This window comes from Gouania willdenowi, chromosome 8 (genome assembly GCF_900634775.1).
Source record: "Gouania willdenowi chromosome 8, fGouWil2.1, whole genome shotgun sequence".
Classification (NCBI taxonomy): Eukaryota; Metazoa; Chordata; class Actinopteri; order Blenniiformes; family Gobiesocidae; genus Gouania; species Gouania willdenowi.
In genome coordinates, this window is record NC_041051.1 from 33,256,221 (window position 1) to 33,282,785 (window position 26,565).

The 26,565-nt window shown below is 35.3% G+C and overlaps 2 protein-coding genes across 3 annotated transcripts; one reads left to right on the forward strand and one right to left on the reverse strand.

Moving 5' to 3' along the window:
* Window positions 1–14,582: 14,582 nt before the first annotated feature.
* On the reverse strand, window positions 14,583–19,960 carry pctp (phosphatidylcholine transfer protein). Of its 2 annotated transcripts, XM_028455165.1 has the most exons (6): window positions 19,777–19,960; window positions 18,894–19,011; window positions 18,024–18,103; window positions 17,759–17,930; window positions 17,038–17,105; window positions 14,583–14,965 (listed from the first exon to the last, which is right to left on the reverse strand). In XM_028455165.1, the coding sequence occupies exons 1-6, from the start codon at window positions 19,903–19,905 to the stop codon at window positions 14,891–14,893; spliced, it is 642 nt and encodes a 213-aa protein (XP_028310966.1). In that variant the 5' UTR covers window positions 19,906–19,960; the 3' UTR covers window positions 14,583–14,890. The 2 variants fall into 2 exon arrangements, with proteins under 2 accessions (XP_028310966.1, XP_028310965.1); XM_028455164.1 differs by lacking the exon at window positions 14,583–14,965 and having other exon boundaries at window positions 16,924–17,105.
* Window positions 19,961–21,701: 1,741 nt separating this feature from the next.
* On the forward strand, window positions 21,702–26,236 carry tmem100a (transmembrane protein 100a). The gene is made up of 2 exons (XM_028456236.1): window positions 21,702–21,922; window positions 25,423–26,236. Exon 2 carries the CDS (start codon window positions 25,483–25,485, stop codon window positions 25,879–25,881), a length of 399 nt encoding a protein of 132 aa, XP_028312037.1. The 5' UTR covers window positions 21,702–21,922; window positions 25,423–25,482; the 3' UTR covers window positions 25,882–26,236.
* The last annotated feature ends 329 nt before the right edge of the window (window positions 26,237–26,565 follow it).

The following is a 26,565-nucleotide window of genomic DNA, read 5'->3' on the forward strand; positions in this document are numbered from 1 at the left end:
TCCATTCGCATCAAATTGTTTGGACTTAGTCCGTTGGGATTTTGTCACTTCTAATTATAATCTAATTTTATAAAAACGTCTGCCTATAAAATGTCATAATTTTGTACTTTTAAAGTGTTTTTGTCAATTTTTCTAGTAAGAAAAGGTTTGGACTGGTCCATTCGCATTAATTCATTATGAGTCAAACCAGAAATAGGCAACTGGCGGCTCGGGGGCCACATGCGGCCCTCAGTCTAATTTCAATTCTAAAAAATACACAAAAGAGGAGCAAGAATATATAAAAATGTTTGGATTTCAAAGCCATTTTTTCAACAGGAACACGTTGTGAGGAAGGCAAACATTTTGAGTTTCTCCTGAATCCCAGGATTGAGACGAATGAGGATCAGCAGCGAGAGGAGACGTCTTTAAAAGGCTGGAGTCAGTCTGATTGGCCCCCAGGGACACATTTCAACCCCACTGTCCCACAAATGACATGTTTGTGTGTAACGTGATCTGCTTTCTTTAAAAAGGTGATGCTATAGTGCAGACATAGGCAACTGGTGGCCCGGGGGCCACATACGGCCCACGCTCTAATTTAGTGAGAAAATTACACAAAATGATAACATTTAAAAAAAAAAAAAAAAACGGCAAATACACACAAAAATGTCTCCAAAAACACAGAATGACATGTTTTCACATTACATCATAAAACGCAGAAAATGAAAGAAAAATACACAAAATTACATATAAATGTACAAAATGACAACATATTTACACACACTGGGAGCAAAATATACAGACAGACAGAGACATGTACATAAACAACAGCAAATATTCACATAAATTACTTCAAAAACACAAAATACCAACAACTATACTCAGGACAACAACTAACTAAAATACACAAAACAACCACAAAAGATCTCCAATAAAAAAATTTAAAAATGTGGTATTTTCTGTATTAATGCTCAGATTGTAAATGCTAACATAAATGTTGATATTGATAATATGGCCCTCGGATCATATTATCACATCTTTATTGGCCCCACAATGATGATTGTTGCCCATGTGAGCTTTAGTGGAGACACATTCCATCCAACACTGGTGGCTCCACACAGAGCATTAAAACCCACTCCTACCTGCTAGGTGTCTGATTGGACTTGATTTATTATTTATACACGCTGATCCATGACTCACTACATTCCTGCGTCGCCCACAGCGTTAGTGGAATGTCTTCTTTACTTCAGGAATTCTTGCGGTCAGGATTATTGACGTTTGGAATCAAACAATTGCTGCTGAAACACCAGCAAATTAAAAGGCAATTTGTAGCAATGAGATGTGTTTTGGTTTAAATAATTAGACCGTCTCGTAAACACAGAAACTGAGTCATTTTCCACACCGAGATGTTTGTTTTCCCATGGATTTTCACATGCAAAAACAGACCTAAAATGCACCAAAAAGCCTAAAATGAGACCAGAGAAAAAAACTAAGACTAAAACAGAACAAAAACTGATTAAATGGATTAAGAACAGATTGAAAAAACTCCCAAATAGAAGCAAAAGAAGACGTTAAGGACCAAAAACAGACTAAAAATAGACAAAAAAAAACAGGTAAAGAATTGACCAATGGGACAAAAAAAATTATTAAAAGGACTAAGAACAAACCAAAAACAGACTGAAAACAAAAAAGGAATCAAAACATACTAAAATGACTAAAACCAGACAATAAGGCCTAAAATGAGACAGAAACACACAAAAAAAATTACCTAATAACAGACCAAACGTGATTAAAAAAAAACTGACAAAAACAGATTAAAAGAACTGAAAACAAAAAAGGAATCAAAACAATACCTAAAGAACTAAAAACAGACTAAATAAACGACTAAAAACAGGCCATAAGGACTAAAATAAGACACATGAGAATCCTCCCGTTTAGTTTGAGGACATTTTTCTATGACAAAAACCCAACGATCTGCAGGTAAACAATGACGGATGTGTTTAAAGCTAAATGTTATGGGGCTTAGGACAGAGCCTTGGGGGACACCAGTGTTACAATAAGCCATTTTGATAAAATGTCATTTCAATCGACTGGCTGTTTGGATCATGCCAGAATTCCCGAGTCTGGGTCCTGAGCTCAAGAGCCACATTTTGATCATTCAAGCTACATTTAGCCATTACATACATACTTCCTGTTTCCTCTTTTTTGTCAATTTTTTGCTACTCTCGACTGCTTTTGGCCCGTTTTAGTCACCATTCGCTCTTTTCTTGCCATGTTTTCGCCCCCGTTACTCATTTTTTTGTCACTTTACTTACACTACTCATCTCTAACTTTTTTTTTTTTTACCTTCGTCAAATGTCTGGCTGTGATTGGCTCGATCGCCATTTAATCAATCACACTGGAACAATACGTTTTTAACAATTAATCTCTTTGTAAAAAGTGAGGGGGGGGGATTTTTTTTTCTATGAAAGTGTGGGCGTTCCTGGTTGATAGAGACTGAAATCCTATCAACAGGAGCTTAGAGGACGAGGGCCACTGAAGACTCGTCACTACGTCTCTCTGACAATCTGCAGAGCAAAAACAGCTCAGAAATGAACGTCTGATGCCAAGTTGGAAAGAAACTTGGAGCAAAAACAATAAAAATGCATCAGCAAAGTGAGAAAGGCTGTGGGTGCAGCCAGGAGTCAGAGCTCCCAGTTCACCCAGCAGGGAACGAGATGGAGAAATGTGTCCCATTGACCCCGAGCACGGCTTTGATCAGAGACGTTCAGTGACAGTGACTCAGCATCCATCACCAAGAAACTACAGCAGATTGAAAACACGTCTCCATCCATCCACTCACACTTTATCAACACCGTGGGAATAAATATGAGTAGGAACGTCCCCATCGAAGCAGAATAATGTAATCGGGATATATATTGATTGATTGAAGATCGATCAGAGAGTCTAACCTCCACCAACGTCCAAATCATCTTTTCCACATATCGTCAGTTATCTGGATCAGTGATCCTGAGTGACAATAAATCATGTTTTAAATACAGAAATCTGTAGTCTTCCCAAAAATAACTAGAGATTTACATCAAATATAAAGCCAATTATCATGACCGAAGGCTGTAAAAGCAGAAATAATGTATGGACATCAACTACAGCAAGTTTGGTGATAAAAATAAACATTAGACATGTTTTTGTAGAAAGAAGTTCAGGCAGAAGTTCACTGTGCCACAACTGTGCCAAAATTTTCCACAAGTGAGGAAACAAGTGTAACTGTATTATGTCAGTCAAATTTATTCCAATGATTGTTAGTTTTATGTTTGATCACCAGATGTTGCAGTTTGGCTTAAAATGAACACACATCCATTTAAATTCAGGTTTCTGCTGTGCCATGCGTAATGCTGCTTTTGATTCCACTCTTTGGTGCCGTTACGCATGGCTCTAGTTCAGCAATGCTTTGACCAATCAGAATGATTGACACAGCGTCGTAAAGCTCAGAGCCTGTAGAAATGGGTGATATCAAACACCAAGGGGGTGGGCTTTAGCCCTGGCCAATCAGAGCTGGGTAAAGGAGGGACAAGCCATTTTACACACGAGCGCTTGGACAGATTTGTCGACTGAGAAATGCTCAGACGTGTGTAATGATGGCGTTAATCTGACGAGACAATTTGAATTTATCAAAATATGAAGTTTTATGCACATCGCAGCAACAGAAACAACAAAGATAAGACAATTTGTCATCATTACTGACTTTTTCCACTGTGTATTTTCTGATTTTGTGGCGTTGTTTTTGGTACGTAACATATCTGACCTGTATATCAGTGGATTCAGCTCAGCCTGTAGTTTCATGTAGACTTTTGTTATATACCTTAAAAATGAGCAGAATATTGAGAGCTGAACACATAAAAACACCAAAATGTCACTTTTGGTACCAAAGATGCTGCTAAGCATCACAGTATTTGTGTTTGTTGTAATGTTGATTTAAACAGATTCTGGTGAAGAGAAAGTTCTCTACGGGTTGTTATAATGTTCATTCACTTTAGGATCAAAGATCTGAGTTTGGTTTCTCGTAGGTTGGATCGGTAACGAACGGACAGAGTGAGGGGATGGAAAGCAAACACGTGGTGTGTGATGTAGGTTTAAACCCCTTTGATCTTTAACTGGTCTCAGTGAATCCCGACTCCACCACTTTGATATTTGCTTTATTAAAGAAAAACAACTCAAAGCATCACCTCTGATTGGCAATCGGCCGACGTTACATTACAATTTACTACGTTTAAATGTAAAAAAAACCTCAATAAACTGTAACTGAACACAGTTTATTGATGATGTTGTCGTGATCTCTGCAGACATGACTTCGGACAGTTTTCACCAGTACATGGACACGTTGGTATTTAGGGTTCTGTCTGTCATAAGTCTATAGAACTGGTATGACGTGTGGAGCGAGGGTTGGTTTTACGCAGGTGCCAAAGACTTTGCTGGTGTTTTCACAATATCATATTTTAATTCTGCTGTAATTATAAAATAAAAAAAACAAATGATTATTAAATATATAATCAAAAATATTTATAAAATAAACTATAAATGAAAGAATACCAATATTGCATAAAAAAATATATGAAAATATTGATAAAATAAAGGAAAATATTGTTAAATAAATGTAAACGTTTATAAAATAAACAAAAATACTTATTGAATAAGTGAAAATATTTATAAAATAAATAAAAATATCTATAAAAAAATTATAACAGAAATGTCAAAGGCATTTTCTTTAGTTCTTTCCTTTATAAAACTGACAATGGCAAATTCAAAAGGTTTTTATTTGGTGATTAACAATGATTTTGTGGGCCACAGTTGGAGCTCTAAAGGGCCTGATTTGGCCCCCAGGCCTTTAGTTTGACACAGTGCCTTAAATCAACTGGAACAGAGACGCGAGCAGCAGGAGATCCATCTGTTTTAACGTTCAGCTCCAAGTGACTCTAAAGGTTCCCAGACACTAAAGTATGAAAATAAATGTTTGGAGACAGAATTCCTCAGACTCTCACAGTCATCATTTCCTCTTTGGCCTTTTTTCCGTTTGGATTTCAGGCCGACACCAGGCGAGGTCAGGTGGAGACCTGGGGACGCAACCATTGGCCATGTTGCAACAATTCATTAGAACCGACTCAGATTACAACCAATGAAAAGTGGAGCCAGAACCAGAACCACCCACACGTGTTCTTTAAATAGTGGAAGAACAAACAATTCACAGCTCATTCATTTGGACCAGTGTTTCTCAAATGGGGGTACGTGTACCCCTAGGGGTACGTGACGGCACTACAGGAGGTACTACAGAGGAAAATTAACAAATGAAAGCATTAGAAATAAGAGGTTTTACCATGTTTAGTTTTTAGTTAAAAATTATAATCATACAACATATTAACAATCACCAACAAAAACCCACAAAAAAAAAAAAAACAACAACAATAAAGTACACAAAACACACACACTAAGAGGGAAATTTCCAGCGACACACATGTGATGATTTACGTTTAATCTGATTGGTCGGCTATGATGTGATGTATTACATTTATTCTGATTGGTCGGCTATGATGTGATGTATTACATTTATTCTGATTGGTCGGCTATGATGTGATGCATTAAGTTTAATCTGATTGGTCAGCTATGATGTGATGCATTAAGTTTAATCTGATTGGTCAGCTATGATGTGATGCATTAAGTTTAATCTGATTGGTCGGCTATGATGTGATGCATTAAGTTTAATCTGATTGGTCGGCTATGATGTGATGCATTAAGTTTAATCTGATTGGTCGGCTATGATGTGATGCATTAAGTTTAATCTGATTGGTCAGCTATGATGTGATGCGTTTGATTGTTGTCTGATCATTTCTTATTCTGTAGTTTCACAATGTCTGATCATTTCAAAACAAAATAATAATTTACTCTAACGGTTCGCTGTAGAAATGTAACTAATTACTACTTTTAAAATATACTTCAGTACAAGTAAAATTGCTGATTTAGAAATATACAAAACACCAATTAAATCAATGAAATTACCGTAACGTGAGTACTTGTAATCTGTTACTTAGTGAACATCCTATTCTAGTGATTCCCAGGAGTAAAATGCTGCCAGATACAAAGAAAAAAATCCCACTAATGTTTTCAGAAACACAACTAATCAAAGTGTTATTTCACACTAAATATAAATATCAATGGTGAATCAAAATAAGGCCCGTGGCCCACTTTGGGGTCATTTCTTACCGTCTGTAAGTTGCTGATTCCCAGGTGTGATGATCTCTGACCCACAACATGGATTCCTGATCTGTCTGAGCCTCCAAAAAAAACATTTTCCCAGGATTCGTGGACCCAGCACCACATGTTGATTATTTAGCCACATTCAACAAATACATACATATATCTGCACTTTGGTGCCACTAAAGGAAACCCTGCAGACTGTTTGCTGTGCTGAGTGCAGCTCACAGCTGATTGGTGATTAGCCACCCTGCTACAGCTGTGACTAATTACCCACACATGAACTAAGCCACGCCCACAAAGATGCAAAATGTGGAGATTTTATTCTTTCATTTCAAATGTATATTGTTGGCCTGATAACAGACTTAACAAAAGGTGCTAAAAATAAATAGATAATAGAAAAAAATAAAAATAAAAATAAAAATAAAAATAAAAATAAAAATAAAAATAAAAATAAAAATAAAAAAAGAAATAATTGCTTAAGAATATATTTAAAATAAAAATGAATTCAATTCAACTTTATTTATAGCACAAATTACAACAATAGTCATCTTGAAGCGCTAAAAGTATCTAATAAATGTAGTAGAAGGGAAAACATCTTTAAGTTTCCGTGTTTTTTAACTAAAGATTTATCACAAAAATGGAATAAATATGAAATATGAAACTGCACAGACGTTTTCAGCGTCAGAAATGTATTTTGTTCCATTTTTCCTCTCTGCACTTCATGTGAAATGTGCATTATTGACATTTTTTTAATGATTTGTGCATTTGATTACATTAGATTCCAGCTTTAAAGTATATATCTTATTATATGAGGAAAAATAAATGATGCTCAATAATATCCTTTGATATAAAACCATAGTGGGTTTGTCCATCATCTTTCATGAAGAAAAATTCATTTAATAAATCCTTTTGGTGTAATGATAATAATGATGATTTTAGAGACTTTCACAGACCAGCAACGAGTAAAAATCTATTTCAAAATGCTAAATCTAACGTTAAGATGGACATAATCTTTCATTTAGCATCAATCAGGGTAGTTAACAATTATTAAAACATGTTTCATATCAAGCTTTCACACATTTTAGCATTCAAAAAATATATAAATATAGGACTAAACTGACACAAAAAAGGCTCAGATGCCCACAGCAAAAATGTGAAAACCTATATTTTCATTGATTAGGAAACCTAACAAGGTCATCAATAGATAGGAAATAAATTAGATAATATATATTTGTTTCTAGTGTGTTTTACAGCTGATTTATGACCCGTTAGCATAAGAGATGCTAACAGAAAGCTAACAAGTGGAAAGTTAACAGCCTTTTATTTAACACCTGCTCTGACTGATATACAGGAAACCCTTAAATCTGGCAACCCATATGCAGCACAGGTAACCAAAGAGATGAGTGAATGTTCACATGTTCACTGTATGGTTGGATGATGGTTGGATGATGGTTGGATATGAGATTTAAAACAAAGACAAACAGTGACTTCACATAAGATTCCTCTGAGTTCAGAGCTGGAAGCTGCAGCGTTTTCCTCCCTTAATGTTTGCACAGCTCAGTGTGTGTGTGTGTGTGTGTGTGTGTGTGTGTGTGTGTGTGTGTGTGTGTGTGTGTGTGTGTGTTAAAACAAACTACGCCATGTGCAATCATCCCACGTAAGCACCATGGCACCAGACTCATCCAGACAAGACTGAGGAGCTTCTGCTAGGATCCAGGCTGCAGCTTGAATTCCTTCCAGTATCTGTGAGACGGCTTAATAACTATAGAATTAAACCAATTACACACACACACACACACACACACACACACAGAGGTAACGTAGGAATCTCAGAAAGCCTTGGCGCCGTCCCATCCTCCACTAAGAAAATAATCAGACAAACATGGAGTGCTTTGGTAACGTATATTATGGGCTTTGTTCTTAGGTGCAAAACAAATGTGTAACTACTTGCAACGTGCTGCAGCTGAGCACTGTGGAGATGCTACAGGCTAAGCTAAATGCTAACATCTTACATGCAGAAAGCAAAAATGACTCAAAAAACTCACAAAATGACAAAAATGCAGAAAAATACTCATTAGGCAAGAAAAATATATAAAATTACTAAGAAAAAACAACATAAACATTATGTATGGTGTGCAAAATTCAAGTTTAAAATTCACATCATTTTTTATTTGAAGTTGAAATTATGTTTGTGCAAAGAGCTGAGGATACCCAGCAATACCAACAACACATCATTTTAGTTAAAGTTATCCTTCACTATTTTCACAAATGTGTTTCTATGTCTAACAAAACACATTATTATGCACCATATTTGTTCTATTGCCTAAAATAGGACTACTTTACAGTTTTAGAGCCTGTGTTCCTCCATCTTGAAATCATGTGATTGATGATGTCACACGGCCCCACTGTCTGTAAACATCCCATTGTTTTCTATTAAAGTGAAACATTCAGCCTGATTTACACATTATTTAGTAGATTTTTGAATCATTTAGTAACTTTTTAGATGAATGAGCAGCAAACGGAATAGTCCGGAAAAAAATGACATAAATGGTAGGGAAAAAAAGGCATAAATAGTTTTTTAAAATTACATAAATAGTGAGAGAGAAAAAAAGTCAGAAAAACGACATAAATAGTTTAAAAAATGTTTTTTTTAAATGCATAGATAGTCAGAAAAATTTTAAAAAACCAAGAAAAAACTATATAAATAATGGGCATAAATACTTTTTAAATGGCATAAATAGTAAGAAAAAAGTATAAACCAAATTAAGAAAATATAGATACATTATTATTCAAATATAAATATGAACATTCAATAAAAGAACAAGCAGGCTGTGTGAGGTAATGGTCACTGTATATTGTCACCAACTATTATGGACACTTGTTTGATAGTTCCTGATGCTGCAGCTGTTTGGATTTATTTTTCTCTAATGTATGGAATCATCTACAGCAAGAATTAATTAGGATTGTCATGACAGTGTGCCTAGATTACATGATTACATAATAATAATAACTAGATAAGACCTGTAGTTAAGGTGAATATGTATTTGGCAATTGAAAATTAGCAAAAATGACAACCTGTATCTGGATTTGTTGACAAGTTACTGTATATAATGCAGGAAAAACAGAAGACTGACCTTGACCTGAAATATGACTGAGTGAAGGTCACGGTCACACGTTGAAAGGAAATGTTGTTCAATGGTACCAGTCTGAGCACTGTACCTCAATTTGTGGCCAAATTTTGTGATTTCATGAACCTTGACCCCTAGGCAGGTTGTACAGCTTTGGTCCAATAAAATAAAATACTCCACTTGAGATGAAATTTTCATAAATATAAGCACTGAACCTGTACGATAAATATTCGTAGAGATATTATGGTTTTTCACACTTGACACGACTTTGACTTTGACATTTTGGCTCCAAAAAAGGTCGACTGCACATCCTTGACATTGTCCCTATGAGATGACATACATGTCATTAGTGCTGTATTAATAGTCTGGAGGAGTGACAGGACAAAGGAGTTGTGGAAGAAAAATAATAAGAACTCCTACAATTACAATGTAGTTGGTAATTTTCAATTGCCAAATACAAATAACTGCTGCATCCATCCAGCCATGAGCAGTGTTTTTTCCTGCTGTGTAAGGAGCAGCACTTAAGTTCACAGACGGGTTTATGACTGGCTCCGTGCGCTCAGTGTGAAACAACAAACAGCTTCACTGAGGCTTGACTGAAAGCCAGAGAGATTCATATCTGCACATGAACAGTAGAGGAGTAATGGAGTAATGGAGTACTCATACTGACGCTCTGACTCACCCACGACTAATTACACCACAGCATCACACAAACCACACACTCAACTAACGATTATGGGTAAATTAGCCTTAGATCCACGACGCTTCCATCTGTAGGGTTTGCATGTTCTCTAAAAGTATAATCTCTGAATGAATTTGCTTTATAGTTTTCTCTCATTATGGTCAGCATCGCTGTAAGAAACTGGTCACAAGATAACATGTTCACCAGTCGGACTACAACACCTGCTAATGTAACTCTGTTACATAATCAGCCTCTATATGAGCTCTTTTATAAACTAGCATATTTTTCATCTGTGAGTGGTATTAGCATTATTTAGTCTGTGAGTGGTATTAGCATTATTTAGTCTGTGAGTGGTATTAGCATTATTTAGTCTGTGAATGGTATTAGCATTATTTAGTCTGAGTGGTATTAGCATTTTTTTCATCTGTGAGTGGTATTAGCATTATTTAGTCTGTGAATGGTATTAGCATTATTTAGTCTGTGAGTGGTATTAGCATTATTTAGTCTGTGAATGGTATTAGCATTATTTAGTCTGTGAATGATATTAGCATTATTTAGTCTGAGTGGTATTAGCATTATTTAGTCTGTGAATGGTATTAGCATTATTTAGTCTGAGTGGTATTAGCATTTTTTTCATCTGTGAGTGGTATTAGCATTATTTAGTCTGTGAATGGTATTAGCATTATTTAGTCTGTGAGTGGTATTAGCATTATTTAGTCTGTGAATGGTATTAGCATTATTTAGTCTGTGAATGATATTAGCATTATTTAGTCTGAGTGGTATTAGCATTATTTAGTCTGTGAATGGTATTAGCATTATTTAGTCTGTGAGTGGTATTAGCATTATTTAGTCTGTGAGTGGTATTAGCATTATTTAGTCTGTGAATGGTATTAGCATTATTTAGTCTGTGAGTGGTATTAGCATTATTTAGTCTGTGAGTAGTATTAGCATTATTTAGTCTGTGAATGGTATTAGCATTATTTAGTCTGAGTGGTATTAGCATTATTTAGTCTGTGAGTGGTATTAGCATTATTTAGTCTGTGAATGGTATTAGCATTATTTAGTCTGTGAATGGTATTAGCATTATTTAGTCTGAGTGGTATTAGCATTATTTAGTCTGTGAATGGTATTAGCATTATTTAGTCTGTGAATGGTATTAGCATTATTTAGTCTGTGAGTGGTATTAGCATTATTAAGTCTGTGAATGGTATTAGCATTATTTAGTCTGAGTGGTATTAGCATTATTTAGTCTGTGAGTGGTATTAGCATTATTTTGTCTGTGAATGGTATTAGCATTATTTAGTCTGTGAGTAGTAATAGCATTATTTAGTCTTAAAGATACACAAAAACATACAAAATGATTCTAAAAACACACATAATGACTAAAACAAACAATAGGAAAACAAAAACACACTAAACCGTCAGTAAAACACAAAATGACAGAAAAACAGATCAAAGGATGAAAATAAATACACATGTAAATTAAAAAATAAAATGTTTTAATATTTCCACCAGAAACACAAAAGATGTCCCAACATATACAAATAAATGTAGTTTTTTTGGCCTGAAAAAATGTTTTCTTTATTTCAAAGACAAATAGTGAACATTAGTTAAATACTGAAAAATACTTAAAACTGCTTCATATTCACTAACAAGTTTAACGGTGTTTCTGGTTTTATTCTTCCTAAATGTGCTGAACATTCACTTTTTCAGGCTGTTTTTGTGTCTCCTGGAATGATTTCACTCAATAATATTCAGTCCTGGACTTTTTCCTGCTGCCACTCTTTCACAAATGGAAGATAAATATATTTCTTGGCTGGCTGCTGTGTCTTTTCTTGATTGCTAATATACTGAGAGCTAATTAGCTTAAGAAAGTGATAGAGTTTCTGCTGCTGCACGTTAACTAGCGCTCACATTTCCCAGGTGCCTCGGTGTCTGCCAGGGGCAACAGAATAATAGTTCCACTTAAAAACGTTTCCCCCACTTTGATAAATGACTATTAGAGATATTGGTGTACACAAAGGAGATATTTTATCCACTGCAGACTTTTATGTGTTTTTCTGGCGTTTCTCTTTTTACAATCGTGTGGAAAACAAGTATATTTGGGTGAAAAGTGGCCTGATTCATTACACATGGTCCAGAAATAGATAAAAGAATGTCTGAAATCTGCACAAAGGTCACAATAACCTTCCAAGGCGTACGTTACGTATGGGAAGAAATACACGAGACTGATTTGTGTTATACAGTATGTGCACTCAGAGCTTCAGTATGTAGAGCAGACTTTTACTAACAAACACACAACTCCAAATATATGCAAAATGACCACAAAAACACACAATACAGCAACAAAAACACACAAAACAAAAGAAATGTACATAAAATAACTCAACAAAATGACTCCAGAAACACACAAAAAGACAAAAAAATTCACAAAAAGGGAAAGAAATACAATACTAAGTCCAAAAAGACAACAGAAATACATAAAAATGAATATGAAAGCATACATAACAAAAATTACAAAACGGCCAAAAAATACACAAAATGACTAAAAATAACAAGAGAAATGTAAAAAAAAAATGGATAGTTAAAAAATACAAACAAATGTAAGGAACAAAGACAAAAATAAATTAAAATAACGGCAAAAATACAACGAAAAGACGACAGAAATGCATGATAAGACTCTGAAAGCAAAGAAAATTACTTCATAAACACACAAATCGACACCAAAAATTCACAAAATGACTAAAAATTAACAAAATACCAACAAAATTACACAAAATGGCAGAAAAATACACAAAATAACAAAAAATGAAAGAAAAGTACATAAAATGACTCCATAAACACACAAAAGGACAAAAAATGTGGATACACGGTATACACAAAATGAATGAAAAACACAAATATGAACTCCAAAAGAACACACAAAACAAAAATTCACAAAATGAATAAAAATGAACAAAATGGCAGAAAAATACACATACTGATGACAAAAACACACAAAAACAATGATAAAAACTAAACAAATCCTTTGTTTTGTGACTATAACACAACATGAGGTCGTGACATATTTGACGTAAACCGTTTTATTACATTTGATAAACCCTCAGCTGCTCATTTTATGGGAAAGATTTTTGGGTTCACTCCTTGTTAGAGATATTTACATTTAATATTCAGTGAAATCCTGAGATAAAACAAGATTATGAGCAAAATTTGAGACGATTATTCATCTTTTACTAATCTTAGACTCTCAGTCGCTTTTATTCCAGGGAAAAATATGGTGTAAATGTGTAAAATTGTGCTTGTGAGGTATTTCTGTGACATGAGTTTAAATAAAGACAGAGAAAAACAAGAGTTTATGTGTTTTAGATCCCAGTGCAACAGAATGAGTTTAACCTGCTGTAAAATGATCTAATAAACACTAAATAATCATCATTTACATTAATCACATGTTAAAACAGCAGCTTTAAACAAACGTCTATCTGCAGCCGTTTTTATTTTAATAACCATGTTTCACTCCTAGTTTTTACTGGAATAAATCAAAGCGTGGACATCTCAAGGTTAAATTCTACCATCGCTATAGCAACTCATTAAAGACTGCATCAAAGGAACTAACACAAGATTAAAGGAAATGATTAAAATGAAGAATATTTCTTGACTTAAGTCATAGATCTTATGTTGTGGGTCCAGAATCAGTGATGGGAACAATGGTTTAAGGAAAATAAAAACCAGTTTGTGCAGCTTCCAAAATGAACACAGAAAATTGTCCAAAAACACACAATATTACAGAAGAATACACAAAATGACGACGAAACCACACACGACGAAAAATATATGAAACAAAAACACAAAAAATGACTCATCACACAAAATTAGAACAAAAATGAACAATCAGACTCCAAAAATACACAAAACAACTGAAACACACTAAATGAGATGGAAATGACTACACAAAAAACACTCAAAGAACACACAACACAACAACATAAATACACTACATTACAGAAGAATAAACAAAAGGACAAGAAAAACACACAACTACAAAAACAGAAAAAAAAACAAACAGAAAAACATAAAAAACTAAAAATGACTCAAACACAAAACAACAAAAACGCACAAAATTAGAACAAAAATGGCAACACAAATTCACAAAACCACTCAAACAACACGCAAAACAATAAGAAAAACACACTAAATTACAGGAAAATATACACAATGACAACAAAAAAACACAATTCCTTTGATAATTCTTGTGTTAATGCTCAGATTAGTCATTATTCTAATGCTGACATGAATGTTGATCATGTGACTTTAGATCAGATATAATCACATGTTTGTAATGATAGTTGTCCATCCCTAATAGAGTAGATGTTTGATTCTCTGATTCATTTGGTTGCTACGTTTGACCAGCAGAGGGCGGGAAATCATCCTAAACCATTCATCCATCCAACCACCCATTCATCAAACCATCCATCCAAGTTAACATGTTAGAAAAATACTATTAACTGTTTGTGATGTCAACAGAATAAAATAATAAAAAACACCAAAAAATGTTAAAATGCAAAGAAAGTTTATTTTGTCTGTCATCAGGTCACATGATTATCACAGAGCAGCTGATTTACAGAGTAAAACAATTCCAATTCCAGCCATTTTTAAAGTCAATGATGAGAAACTCCAGTGATCACAAGTACAATAAATTATATATATTACATTTATCAATAAAAACTAATCAAATGTATTGATCCTGATTGATTGTGTGAGCAGCAGCAGCAGCAGCAGCAGCCCACACACTCAGGGCAGGGGTCAAAGGTCAACCCACACCCTTAAATAAAAAATTTTAAAAAGTGGGCGGGGCTTCTCTTCATTTCTTCTGACAGTAGCTGCTGTAGTTGTTGCACGCCTTCTGCATGTCAGTGAGGAAACCAGGGACGCCGCTCTGTCACACACACACACACACAATTTAAAAAGTACAAGATATAAATATAAATTATATAAATAAATCATAAATTAATTTAATAGATGTTTTCTGCCACCAGGGGGCAGTGTTGGCTTTGAAAGTAGCAGCTATTAAAGGCCATGTTAAGCTAAATGAACCTTTCTGTTCTTTAAACATGATAAAGTTCTATTATGGCTTCATTACACATGATCAAAGTGTTTTTTTCATTGATTCATCATTAGTTCGAGGGTGATTTACTACTTTCTTACTACAGGGTGAACACAAACACCTCGTTATAATTTGATGACGCATTCCCACTTTGATGACAAATTTGACGCGGCTCTGAGCAGGAGAAGCCACGCCTCCAGGAAGCTCTTTGCCGTGATTGACATGTAAACAGACACGCCCACAAAGGTGAGCATGTCAGCATCCTTCACACAGTGCTATATATGTATTTACTACAGTCTATGTATGTACCGGTGAATGCCCCGCCCCCAAGCTCTGTCTGTGTTTGTAAAGCAGCATGAGCTCAGCTACAGAGTGGGCGGGCCTACGTCACCGTGTGGGGAGGAGGAAGTCAGTGTCCCGTCTATAGACACGCCCACTCATGAATATGCATAAGTAGGATGTAAATCAGCCTGTTTGTGTAGAGTTGGTCAGAAAGTGACTTTTCAGAGGATAAAACTCTGGAAAACAGACGAGTTTGTGAAAATAAACCTGAAATATGATGTTTTTGTGGTTCTTAGAACAAATGGAGATGATGGTGAAAAATAGCATCACGTGACCTTTAATGAGGGACGGAAATATTCATTTTAGCAACGATTCGATTCGAATCACGATTCATTGTTGCCGATTCGATTCATGATTGATATGAATTCATTTAGAATGATTGGATCCAAAACAAATCAGTAACTTTTTGTCCTAAATAATACTGTAATAACCAGTGTGAGTGAAATAAATCTCTGATACTGTAGTACAGGTGAGCTTTATAGATTCCTGTTGTGTCTTATACGTGAATCATCTATAAATTAATTATAGACATAAACAAACAAGTAAACAACATTTAATGTCAAATTTATTCACACATTATTTGAATAAAGTCCACTTCAGTTTAAATTAACAGGATGTTAACTTTCAATAATCAATACGTTTTCAATAAAAATACATATTGTTTTTATACATCAGAATAATATAATATTGATATCAACAATGAGCTCCCACAGAGGCCACGCCCCAACACAAGACGTTTCCCCAGCAACAACACCCCACTGGAGAAAATCAAACTGCTGGAAATTTCCCTTCAACTGGAGGAAAACAACAATAACAATAACAAATCACTGTTCTAGATCATTTTTAATCATCATGTGGTGTTAGAAAAACAAACCCTAAAATTATCGCAATTTTTTCTTAAAAGCTGCTGCAAAATCAGGCATTTTTGGCTGCAACAATCACAAAAATTGGCTGCGAAACCCTGCAGGTCTGATTATAACAGGAAAGAACAAAGAGTTTCTATCGTCATTTTGTGTATTTTTCCTGTAAAATATGTTTTTGGATTCATATTGTGTCATTTTGCTTTAGCTTTAGGAGTAATTGTGTATTTGTGTTTTGCTAGTTTGTTAGTACTGTGGGTTTGTGGAGTCATTTTTTGTGTTTTTCTTGTCTTTTTGTGTACTTTTGTAATTTTATATATTTTTTTAAGTAATTTTGTGTATTACTGTTGTCATTTTGTTGATTTTTTGTACTAGTTTTATGTGTTTTTGTAACATTTTCTGTTTTTCTCTTGTCTTTTACTGTATTTTCCTGCAATGTTGTAATTCAAAGGACAGCAGATGAAAATTAGCCTCTTTCGTCTAAATCTGGCTCATTAATGTTTATTAATGAGCATTGTCTCTTTTAAATAATCAATATAATCAATACAAAAAAACACTAAAAATTTGATTCTTAGTGGGTTTTTTTCATGTTTTCTTCCTCTTGTTTTGTGTATTTTTCTGTCATTTTGTACATTTACTTTGCTTTAAACAATAACAGCCGTCGTCTTGTTCTGACTCCGCCCACTGCCGTGCACTACTCACCTTGGCCGCCCAGTTCACCAGCCATGTGGGAATCATCCCTCCAGGGTTGTCGAAGTAGTTCATAAAAACTAAAAAAAACAACACATGATGTAGAATGAGAATGTTTACATTTAAAATACAGGCTTTACACTCTGTATTAATGTATTTATTTCATTAGCCTTTGGTACATTTTACACTTCTGGGTTTTTTTAATTATTATTTAATGAGTAGAATTATTATCTAAAGCTTCATTTTGCACTGTAAACATGTTTGTTTAAAAGTAGTGTAATAAAAACAGTTTGTTTTTTTTCAAAACATGATCAATAATTGTGATTACAATATTGATCAAAATATTTGTGATAATTATTTTTATTATTATTATATTACATATATTATTTAGCATGATTATTATTACTATTATTATATATTTTATTATTATTTATTTTATTAATTTGCTGATGTAAAATGCCACACAGGCACATTTATTAACAAATATCTACACAACATTTGCCACTTTTGGCTTTTTCTCCTCTAAGGGACAGCACGTGTGAGTGAGTTCTGCACTCAGAAATCCATCAAACTTAGATTTGTATGCTGGTCTGAGAAATAGTGAAATGAGCGACTCCTAACCATGAGGCTCTGTATAAAACACTTCCTTCTAACACATTTATTGACCATTTTATAGACAAAATAAGCACAAAAACCCCATAATCCAGGTGTTAAAGGGTTCTCTGTGGTTCACCTTTAGTCCCAGAGCCTGCGTCGCTCTCCAGGGCCACGCTCTGCTTGTAGTCCTTCACCCTGAGGACCCCGCTCCGCTCCTCACAGGCCGTCCCCGGGGAGCTCCTGGCCAGGATGACCCAGATCCTCCGGCCGTCCACGTCCAGGTCCCGTCGCTCCCTGACGTAGACGTACTGAAGGGTTGGTCTGAGTGAAGGAAACGAAGCTAATGCTGCTCTCTCTCTCACACGCACACACACACGCACACACACACACACAAAGGATACGTCTCTGTTGGACAGAGGGAACGGGTATTTCACCTGCCAGTAGATGGCAGCACAGCCATCAAAGTCCTTCTCGTAGAGCTCTGAGGATCAAAGGAGCAGAGGGTCAAACATCAAAGAAAAAGTTAGATCATCCTGATTTTCATACCTCCAGTTTGTTTCAAATTGATGTTTATAAATCACACAAATCAAGAAGAAAAAAAGACACTGCTGCTTTTTCCGTCTCCCGTTCCGCCATGCAATAAGACAAAAAAAAAAACGGTGTGATTTCTGCTCTGTATGTCAAAGTGAATTTCTGTGATTGCAACCATGTCGGAAATGAACTGAATAAATAAATAAAATAAAAAAACACTTTGAACTGTTTCACCGCTTTTTTCTGTCTGTTTTTATCCACTCTAATTTGCAACTTTTAACCAATTTCTGTGTTTTTTAAAATCCCATTTCACCACCTTTTCCACCATTTTTGGTCACTTTGAACCCATTTTATTTCTGATTAAAACAATGATTTACATCTTTAAGATGATTGTATACTATAGAGCAAATGATAATAAACTTTATGACACTTCTATATCAAATTTTCACATCTTTTCACACATTTTCAGCACTTATAATCCCTTTCCACCACTTTTCCACCTATAGTTAAATATGATGACCCACTATTTTAACTTTTAACCTCCTTTCGCCACAATTTATGTTTATTTTTGCCATTGTAAACACATTCACAATTTTTAATTTCCATATTTTGACAGTTTTAATACATTTTTTCTAAATTTTTACATTCCATTACCAACAATTTGCAACTTTTAACCAATTTCTGTGATTTTTAAAATCCCATTTCACCACCTTTCACCTCACTGGTTCCCATTATTCTACCTTTAACGTATCCGTCCCAGTGTTTCCGATAGATCAGATCCATGTAGACGTCTGCACACAGCTCAGCAGGACAGGAGGAGAGAACACCAAACACTTTGTACTCATAAAGTCCAGTTTCCTGCAAGACACACACACACACACAAACACACACACAGTACACAACTAATCTCAAACCACACACTTCTGATTAGAACCAGTCTGTCTTAAACTCCCAGTACAAAAACAAATCCTATTAAGACTTATTTATGTTGGTCAGGAATGTTAAAATTAAAGAAAATACACATTTAATGGAAGTACAAACAAACAAGTGTGGAGAGTAATTGTATAACTGGTTATAGTGGGAAAAAAAATACAAAAATGTTTGTTTTTATTCTACTGTTTGTAGGATAAACTGTGTTTCAGGTCTATTTCTATTGGTGTTTATTTAGACTTGTAATGATATTTAGTAAAAAATAAATGACATATAATAACCTATATGAGTTCAACATTTCCCGAATGGAATTATTCATTCTCATTAATAATATTTGGTAGTAAAATGACGTTATTTATTTGGTCACGTGCACCCAGAAGCAAAGTGAGAGTTAAATGTCAGGTTTTTTTAAAGGAGTCTGGTTAAACCGGTAAAACAGGTGCTGACTGATCAATTTCCGTACAATTCCCAACCTGACCACTAGGCCTCACAATGAATAAGTTTTAAGTTTAATTTAATTTAATGTTTGAAATTAATAATGTTGTGATGTGTGAAGGATGAAGAGGGAAAACGGGAGAGGATACAGATGTTAGGGTGGCTGTATGGTGGACCAGACTCTGTTCAAAATGATCGCTCTTTTCTCTCTTCGTCGGTGTCCCGGTCCACCGGTGAGTGTTTTTGTCCGTTTTTCACCTTATCGTAGAGCCGGTAGATCTGGACCCCCATCGTCTCGGTAAAAAGCTCCCATCCTCCGTCCAGCTGCGGCTCATCCAGCTCCTTCCAGGCGCTTTCGAAATCCCCGTCGTTGAACTGCAGCGACATGACGAGCCGTGTTACGCTCTCACTGGTGATCCTTTCAGCTGGTGACTGACTTCCGCTTGTGTTGCTAGGAGCAACAGCAGATGTTTCTCACGAAAAGCTCAACCAACTCTCAGAAATATGGTTTCATTTGACTTTTAACGTGTCAACACAGTTTCTAACATCATTAATGGCCTTTATTGAGAAAGCTGGCGAGCGTGGCTGCGTCGGGAAGCCATTTTTTTACGTATCACACGCGAGAGATTGCCGGAAGCTGACCATTGTTTGATTAAATGACCAGTTAACACTTAACACCCCAGTGTACGCTAGTGTTCTCTGTAAATTACTACATTAAAACATTCAAAATATCAACAAAAAGGGGGATTTTATTAAAGACAATGCGTGAATATTTGGTTTTTTTTCTCCTAAAAACGAACTAAAAAATGCTGAAATAAATAAATAATAATTTTGTAGGCCTTGTCCCATATAGTCATCATTTATATTGAACTAATTGAATATAATTTAATCATTACGAGTAAATGAAAGTAATTAATAACATGTTCTATCTATTTATCTATCATAAATGATCACAGGGGAAATGTGCAAAAAATACACAATAAGGCGGAAAAAAAACAATACAAAATTACAACAAAAACACCAAAAATGACTCCACACAACACAAAAAACAACAATAATATGACAAAAACAAAAATACAATGACAAAAATATTTACAAAACAAGAAAAAATAAACAACAATGACTTCAAATTACACCAAAAAGAAAAACCCAATAAGACAGTAAAATACACAGAATGACAAAAAATATACAAAACCACCAAAAAAATCCACAAAAATGACTCCAAATAACAACTATAAACCCAATATGACAGAAAAATACACAATACCAAAAAATAAGTAGTGACAAAAAATATATATACAAAAGCAACAAAATACAATATAATAGAATATACAAACTGGCAAAAATACATTTTCTATTGATTACCATGTTAGGCTTCTTAATCAATTAAAATATTGGTTTTAATATTTTTGGTGTGTCAGTTTACCCCTAGATGTATTTATTTTAAAAGGGTAAATGAGTGAAAGCTTGATATGAAACATAATTTAATAATTAATAACTACATGTGTATAGAACTGTACTACAACGAGGTTTCACAGTTTTGTGTTAAAATATAATTATCAATTATTATATCATTTGCATGACAATTACAATGTAAATTATCTAAACTCAATTACAGTTACTGCAGCAACAGATAACAAAATTACAATTACATTTTTTAATCACGCTGTAATTGTAATTCATTATCAACTACGCGATTACAATTTTTATCTGCATCTCAAAACCAGAGAGAGAGAGTTGCGACAACATAAGTTTGCTTGACCTCATCAATAACTGCTTTGATTTCCTATTATTTATACATTACACAGTCATATGCATGTGTATATACTTTATATGTTTATGTAGTTCCATACATAGTTTTTTTATATCAATGAATTTAGATATGCTGTTAATATTAATAATACTACTACTAATACTACTACTACTACTACTACTAATAATAATACTACTACTACTACTACTACTAATAATAATAATAATAATAATAATAATAATAATAATAAACACCTGCTCACTTCATGAACCCAAACTGTGACCATGAAAGATGTAAAAAAAAAAATATATATATAATCAAATAAATTGATTTGAACGGATTAGTCCCAACTCTCTCTGAACGGCTCTGCAAAGTAAAAGCCCTGAGTTGTAAAGTCGCTTCTCTTTTATTGTGAAGGGGCCTGGCGGATGTCGCAGCCTATCTACTGATGTCCAGCTTTCTTCGGGGTTCGCTCCTTGAAATAGTGGCTCCAGCCGTGGATGCCTGGGGATGGCACCGGGACCGGAGCACCGAGAACCGAGAGCGGAGCACCGGGACAGGATAGCCTCCAGAGGAGACACCCAAACCCGGCCACAGGAGTCCGAGGGTCCGCCTGGGACTTTTAAACTTTAAAGTACATGGAACACGACCGTGAGTTCACTAATGTTAACTGGTTCTGCATTTAAAGTCATTAATTTAACTTCACTCATTAATAATTAATGTATAATTAATACAGAGCAGTTTGATCTCAAGTGGGACACTGAGAAAAAATTAATAACTGTTGTAGCGCCAGGCGCGTCTGGGGGGGTGGGGGGGGGGGGGGGTATTCTATGTATGATTTACTTACACTTGCTACAATTTAAACCAAGTATATAACAATACTTGTACTTGAGTAGAATATATTATCATTTTGTGTTTTTATGTTTTCAGTCATTTATTTTTGTCGTGTGTGTGTGTGTGTGTGTGGTAATTTTTTATTTTTTATTTTTCATTTGTATTACTTACTACATTGTGTTTTTGTTGTTGTGTTGTGTGTTTTTGGTGTACTTTCTTTTTTTGGAATTTTTCTGGTCCATTTTGTTTTGTTTTTTTTGTGGTTATTTTGTGTAATTGTTTTTGTCCTTTGCTCCAATTTTCTGTAATGTATGTTTTTGGAGCAGTTTTGTGTTTTAATTTTTGTGGTTTTTGCACAAAATTAGAGCAAGAACCTTTTCTTGCAAATTATATACAAAAGTTTTTATCATGATGCACATTTTTATCATAACCCGTCGTCATTTTGACAGCACATTTTTATTTAGTTTTAGTCAACATTTGTTTTGGTCTATGACATGAGGTAGTTTAAATGATCAAGATGTGGCAAACAGTTGTGAAAAAGGGCAAAAATGTGGAACAAAAAGAGGCAAAATGTCGTGAAAAAAAAGGAAACAAGTCTTATTTATTGAGTAAAAGGTTGATTATTTGGATGAAAAGTGGCAAAAAAAAAAAAGGTTAATAAATCGACAAACATTAGATAAAAGTGTCAGATTGAACTTGCAAAATTGGACAAAAATAAGGAAAAAAGGATATTTATTGGCAAAAGGAGCTAAAATCTGAAGAAACAAAAAAGATGAGTAATTTCAACGTTATTGTGTGACTGAGGCATTTATTGATAGAATGGTGATCAAACCAATCACAGCCAGACATTTGACGACGGTAAACAAAAAGTTTACACCGATGAGTGACGTGACAACACGTGAGTAACAGGTGGCAAAAAAAAATGGTCCAAAAGTGGCAAAAATGTGGCAAGAAAAGAGTGAAAAGTGACTAAAATTGGCCAAAAACAGTCACAAGTGGCAAAAAAAGAGGAAGCAGGTGGTATTTAATGGCTAAAGGTAGTTTAAATGATAAAAATGTGGCAAACAATTGTGAAAAATGTGGAACAAAAGAGGGAAAATGAAGGGAAAAAAGGAAAACTTGGGCAAAATGTTGATTATTTGGATGAAAAAAAAAATTAAAAAAGTGTCACATTTTTTTGGAAAAGGGGAAAAATGGCCAAAGAGAGAGTGTGTGTGTGTGTGTGTCTTTGTGTCTGTGTGTGTGTGTATCCCATGAATAATCTGGGATGTAATCCAGGTCCTACGACTGTAAACAGGATAAGTGGGTGTAAGAATGTGGATGGACGGGTGACAGCGTCTCTGATCCTCTACTGAACATTAAACACATATATTTAGATTAAGGTTTGTTAATCTCAATTATTGGAGATTAAAAAAAGGCAATATTTCACTCTTTGGTTTCAATTTTTTAAAGCATTTTTGCTCAAATATCAGTATTTTAATCAAATAAATGACAAAACCTGAACATTTTTCCTGTAGTTTGGGTCACAGCCAATCAGAAGTAAATATCTGTATCGGGCGTCGATTGTAAAGTTGCTCATGCTAAAAAAAAAAAAACAGCAACATTTTTGCAACATTTAGCAACAAACCAACGATTTAAAAAACGTACTTGAATTTTTTTGTGTTACTTTTGACCAGATTTCTCGCAAAAATTTGTCAATGTTAAATCTAAATTTTAATCTAAGTCTAAATGTTATATCTAAATCTAAATGTTAATTGTAAATCTAAATGTTACATGTAAATGTTATATTTATATCTAAATGTTAAATGTAAATGTTATATCTAAATCTAAATGTTAAATGTAAATTTTATATCTAAATATAAATGTTAAATGTAAATTTAAATGTTGAATCTAAATGTAGACCAAAATGATATAATCAAATTTACAAGTCTAAGGTAAAAAAAAAATACACACATTAAAGATGTTATCTGGAGTTTCTGAGAAATCTATGTTTATGTATCATTCTTTTGAAATGCTAGTCTTTAACTATGTCTTCTGCTGGTGGTCATTCATATACATTAATGTATATAAGTCCCGCCGTGTAGCGTTGACTGTCAAAGTGAATGCGTGTGCGTAAACAAGGCGGGGCGTCACAACAGGTGACAGGTATCACTCTGAGCAGCGTAGCATCATGGAGGAACGCTACGAAACTCCAAAGCTTCTACTACAAAACTAAAGAAAAGTCAGGGTACAAAGCTAGCGGAGAAACATCTTTGTGACCGCAACAAAATTCATCTCAGAGCTGCTTTTCAAAGGGGGAGGGGCTTACGGCTTTTAAAAGGATTCCAAACGGACCCTGATTTGACGACATTTCTCATGGACAGGTAGTAAACATGTTTTAATCAAACTACCATAGGTGTTTTATTAGTGAATAAACAATACCACACGTGTGTTGGTGTGTTAAACATTGTTGTTATGTTCCGCAATGCGTGTGCACAAAAGTAGAGGCGTGGCTTCTGGTAGATTGGCAGAGGCAGGGGGAGGAAGTGGAGCTGTTTAGGGCGGGACATCCAGATGTTCTTTTCATCCTCTGGATATCAGCTTTAACTATGATCATGATTCAGGTTCTGCAGAAACAAACATCCTTCAATCCATTGAATTCGATAACTCAGAATAGGCTGATGCTTATAATCTGTTTAGATATGATGATATCTCGTAGAAATATTTAACCAAAGTGTTTCCAGAGTGAAGCAAAGGCACAGCAGGCTGAGGAATCCACTCGTTAAACAATCGGCCACACACACACACACACACACACACACACACACACACACACACACACACACACACACACACACACCTTCTGATCATTAAACCCACGTAACCTCGGAGCGCCTCCTGACCTGCTCCGAGCAGGAATGACGCAGGAGCGCTGGGTCCAGCATGAGCTGAGACATTCCCTGGAGAGAGATGGAGATGACATTTCAAACGCAGGGAGCTCAGAAATCAGCGGCAATTTCACAACTTTCTCATCCAATCCCATAAAAACACAGTTTAGGGGAAACTCAGAAACACAAAACAATAAAAACACACTGAAGGACAACAAAAAAAACTGAAAAACACGACGAACAATGGAAAAGAAGAGGAAGTGTTTTCCCACAATGCAAAGCTGCATTATTTTCCAACATTAAAAGAGTTGATAATAAGTTTGCATTGTTTGACTGTTTTTATTCATTTTTCACTTAAAAAATGTGTTAAAACATCAAACAAATGAAACGTTTCGTAGACAAATCATTTCTTTAACGTTAATAATAAATAAGTTGATTTTTCCTCCTCAGATCAGGACGTAGCCCACAGCGAGCGGTGGGACATCGACGTTAGCGCCTGCTAACCCGGCGATGCCAGAGGACGATAATAAGAGCGCCATGAGAACTCCGGCCAACGCGGAGAAACCCGGCGGCGCCGAGCGTCCGGCAAGCGTCACCGTTAACATCCCATTGGTCAACGAAGGTCAGCTGACGGCGGCCACGGGCGGGGCCGAGCTCTCCTGCTACCGCTGCACCGTCCCCTTTGGCGTGGTGGTCCTCATCGCAGGGGTGGTGGTCACAGCCGTGGCCTACAGCTTCAACTCCCACGGGTCCACCATCTCCTACCTGGGCCTGGTGCTGCTGTCGGCCGGCCTGGTGCTGCTGGCGTCCAGCGCGGTGTGCTGGAGGGTCAGGATGGAGAGGAAGAAGGAGCGGCGGAGAGAGAGCCAGACCACCCTGGTGGCCAATCAGAGGAGAGCTCTCACCTGAACGCAACTCTACGAGGACTAGTTTTCAGGACGGTTCTGGTTCTGGAACTTTGGTGGATTTCAATGGACCGCATTCAAACCAGTTCTAGCAGAGCTAAAGCAAATACACGTCGGATGGTTGCAGTGTACACTCCTGGCCACTAGGGGGCGATAATTCACCAGAAGATTCTTAATAATCAGCGAATAAACCATCAGAAGAATAGGAAGTGGACAAAGATAGTTCCTGTTGCGCTTACCATCTTAAAATGTGTCGAACATTTGGTATTTCTCACATTATTTCATACTATTTTAAAGTTTTTACTTTTTTCACTCGTGATTTTAATTAAAAAACATGTTCTCCTACGCAATTTTTAAAACAATGTTAGGCTTATGTTTGACTACTGCTCGTCACAGACTCCTGGCCAGTAGGGGGCGGTAATGAAGAAGGTTCACAAGACGACAGCGGAAGATTGGCTGAATAAATAGTTAGAGTTTGTGAAATATTTACCAAGAATGCCCATCAAAGCAATCAGCAGATACCTCTGAGGAAGACTGGCAGTTGACAGTCAAAACAAGGTAAATTTTGTGGAGAAAAAAAAGTTGGCTGAATAAAAGAAAACCATAACAAATTATTCAAAAATACGACAAAAGAAACTTGCTGAAATTATATATATATATATATATATATATATATATATATTATTGT

Bases quoted from the DNA above. Each gene is read 5' to 3' on its own strand.
- pctp (XM_028455164.1), bottom strand. From the start codon at position 19,905: ATGTCGCTGCAGTTCAACGACGGGGATTTCGAAAGCGCCTGGAAGGAG. The intron at 19,012-19,776 runs GTGAAAAACGGA...TGTGTCTTGCAG, and splicing joins TCTACCGGCTCTACGATAAG to GAAACTGGACTTTATGAGTA. The intron at 17,931-18,023 runs GTATCCTTTGTG...CCAACCCTTCAG, and splicing joins TCCCTCTGTCCAACAGAGAC to TACGTCTACGTCAGGGAGCG.
- tmem100a (XM_028456236.1), top strand. From the start codon at position 25,483: ATGCCAGAGGACGATAATAAGAGCGCCATGAGAACTCCGGCCAACGCG.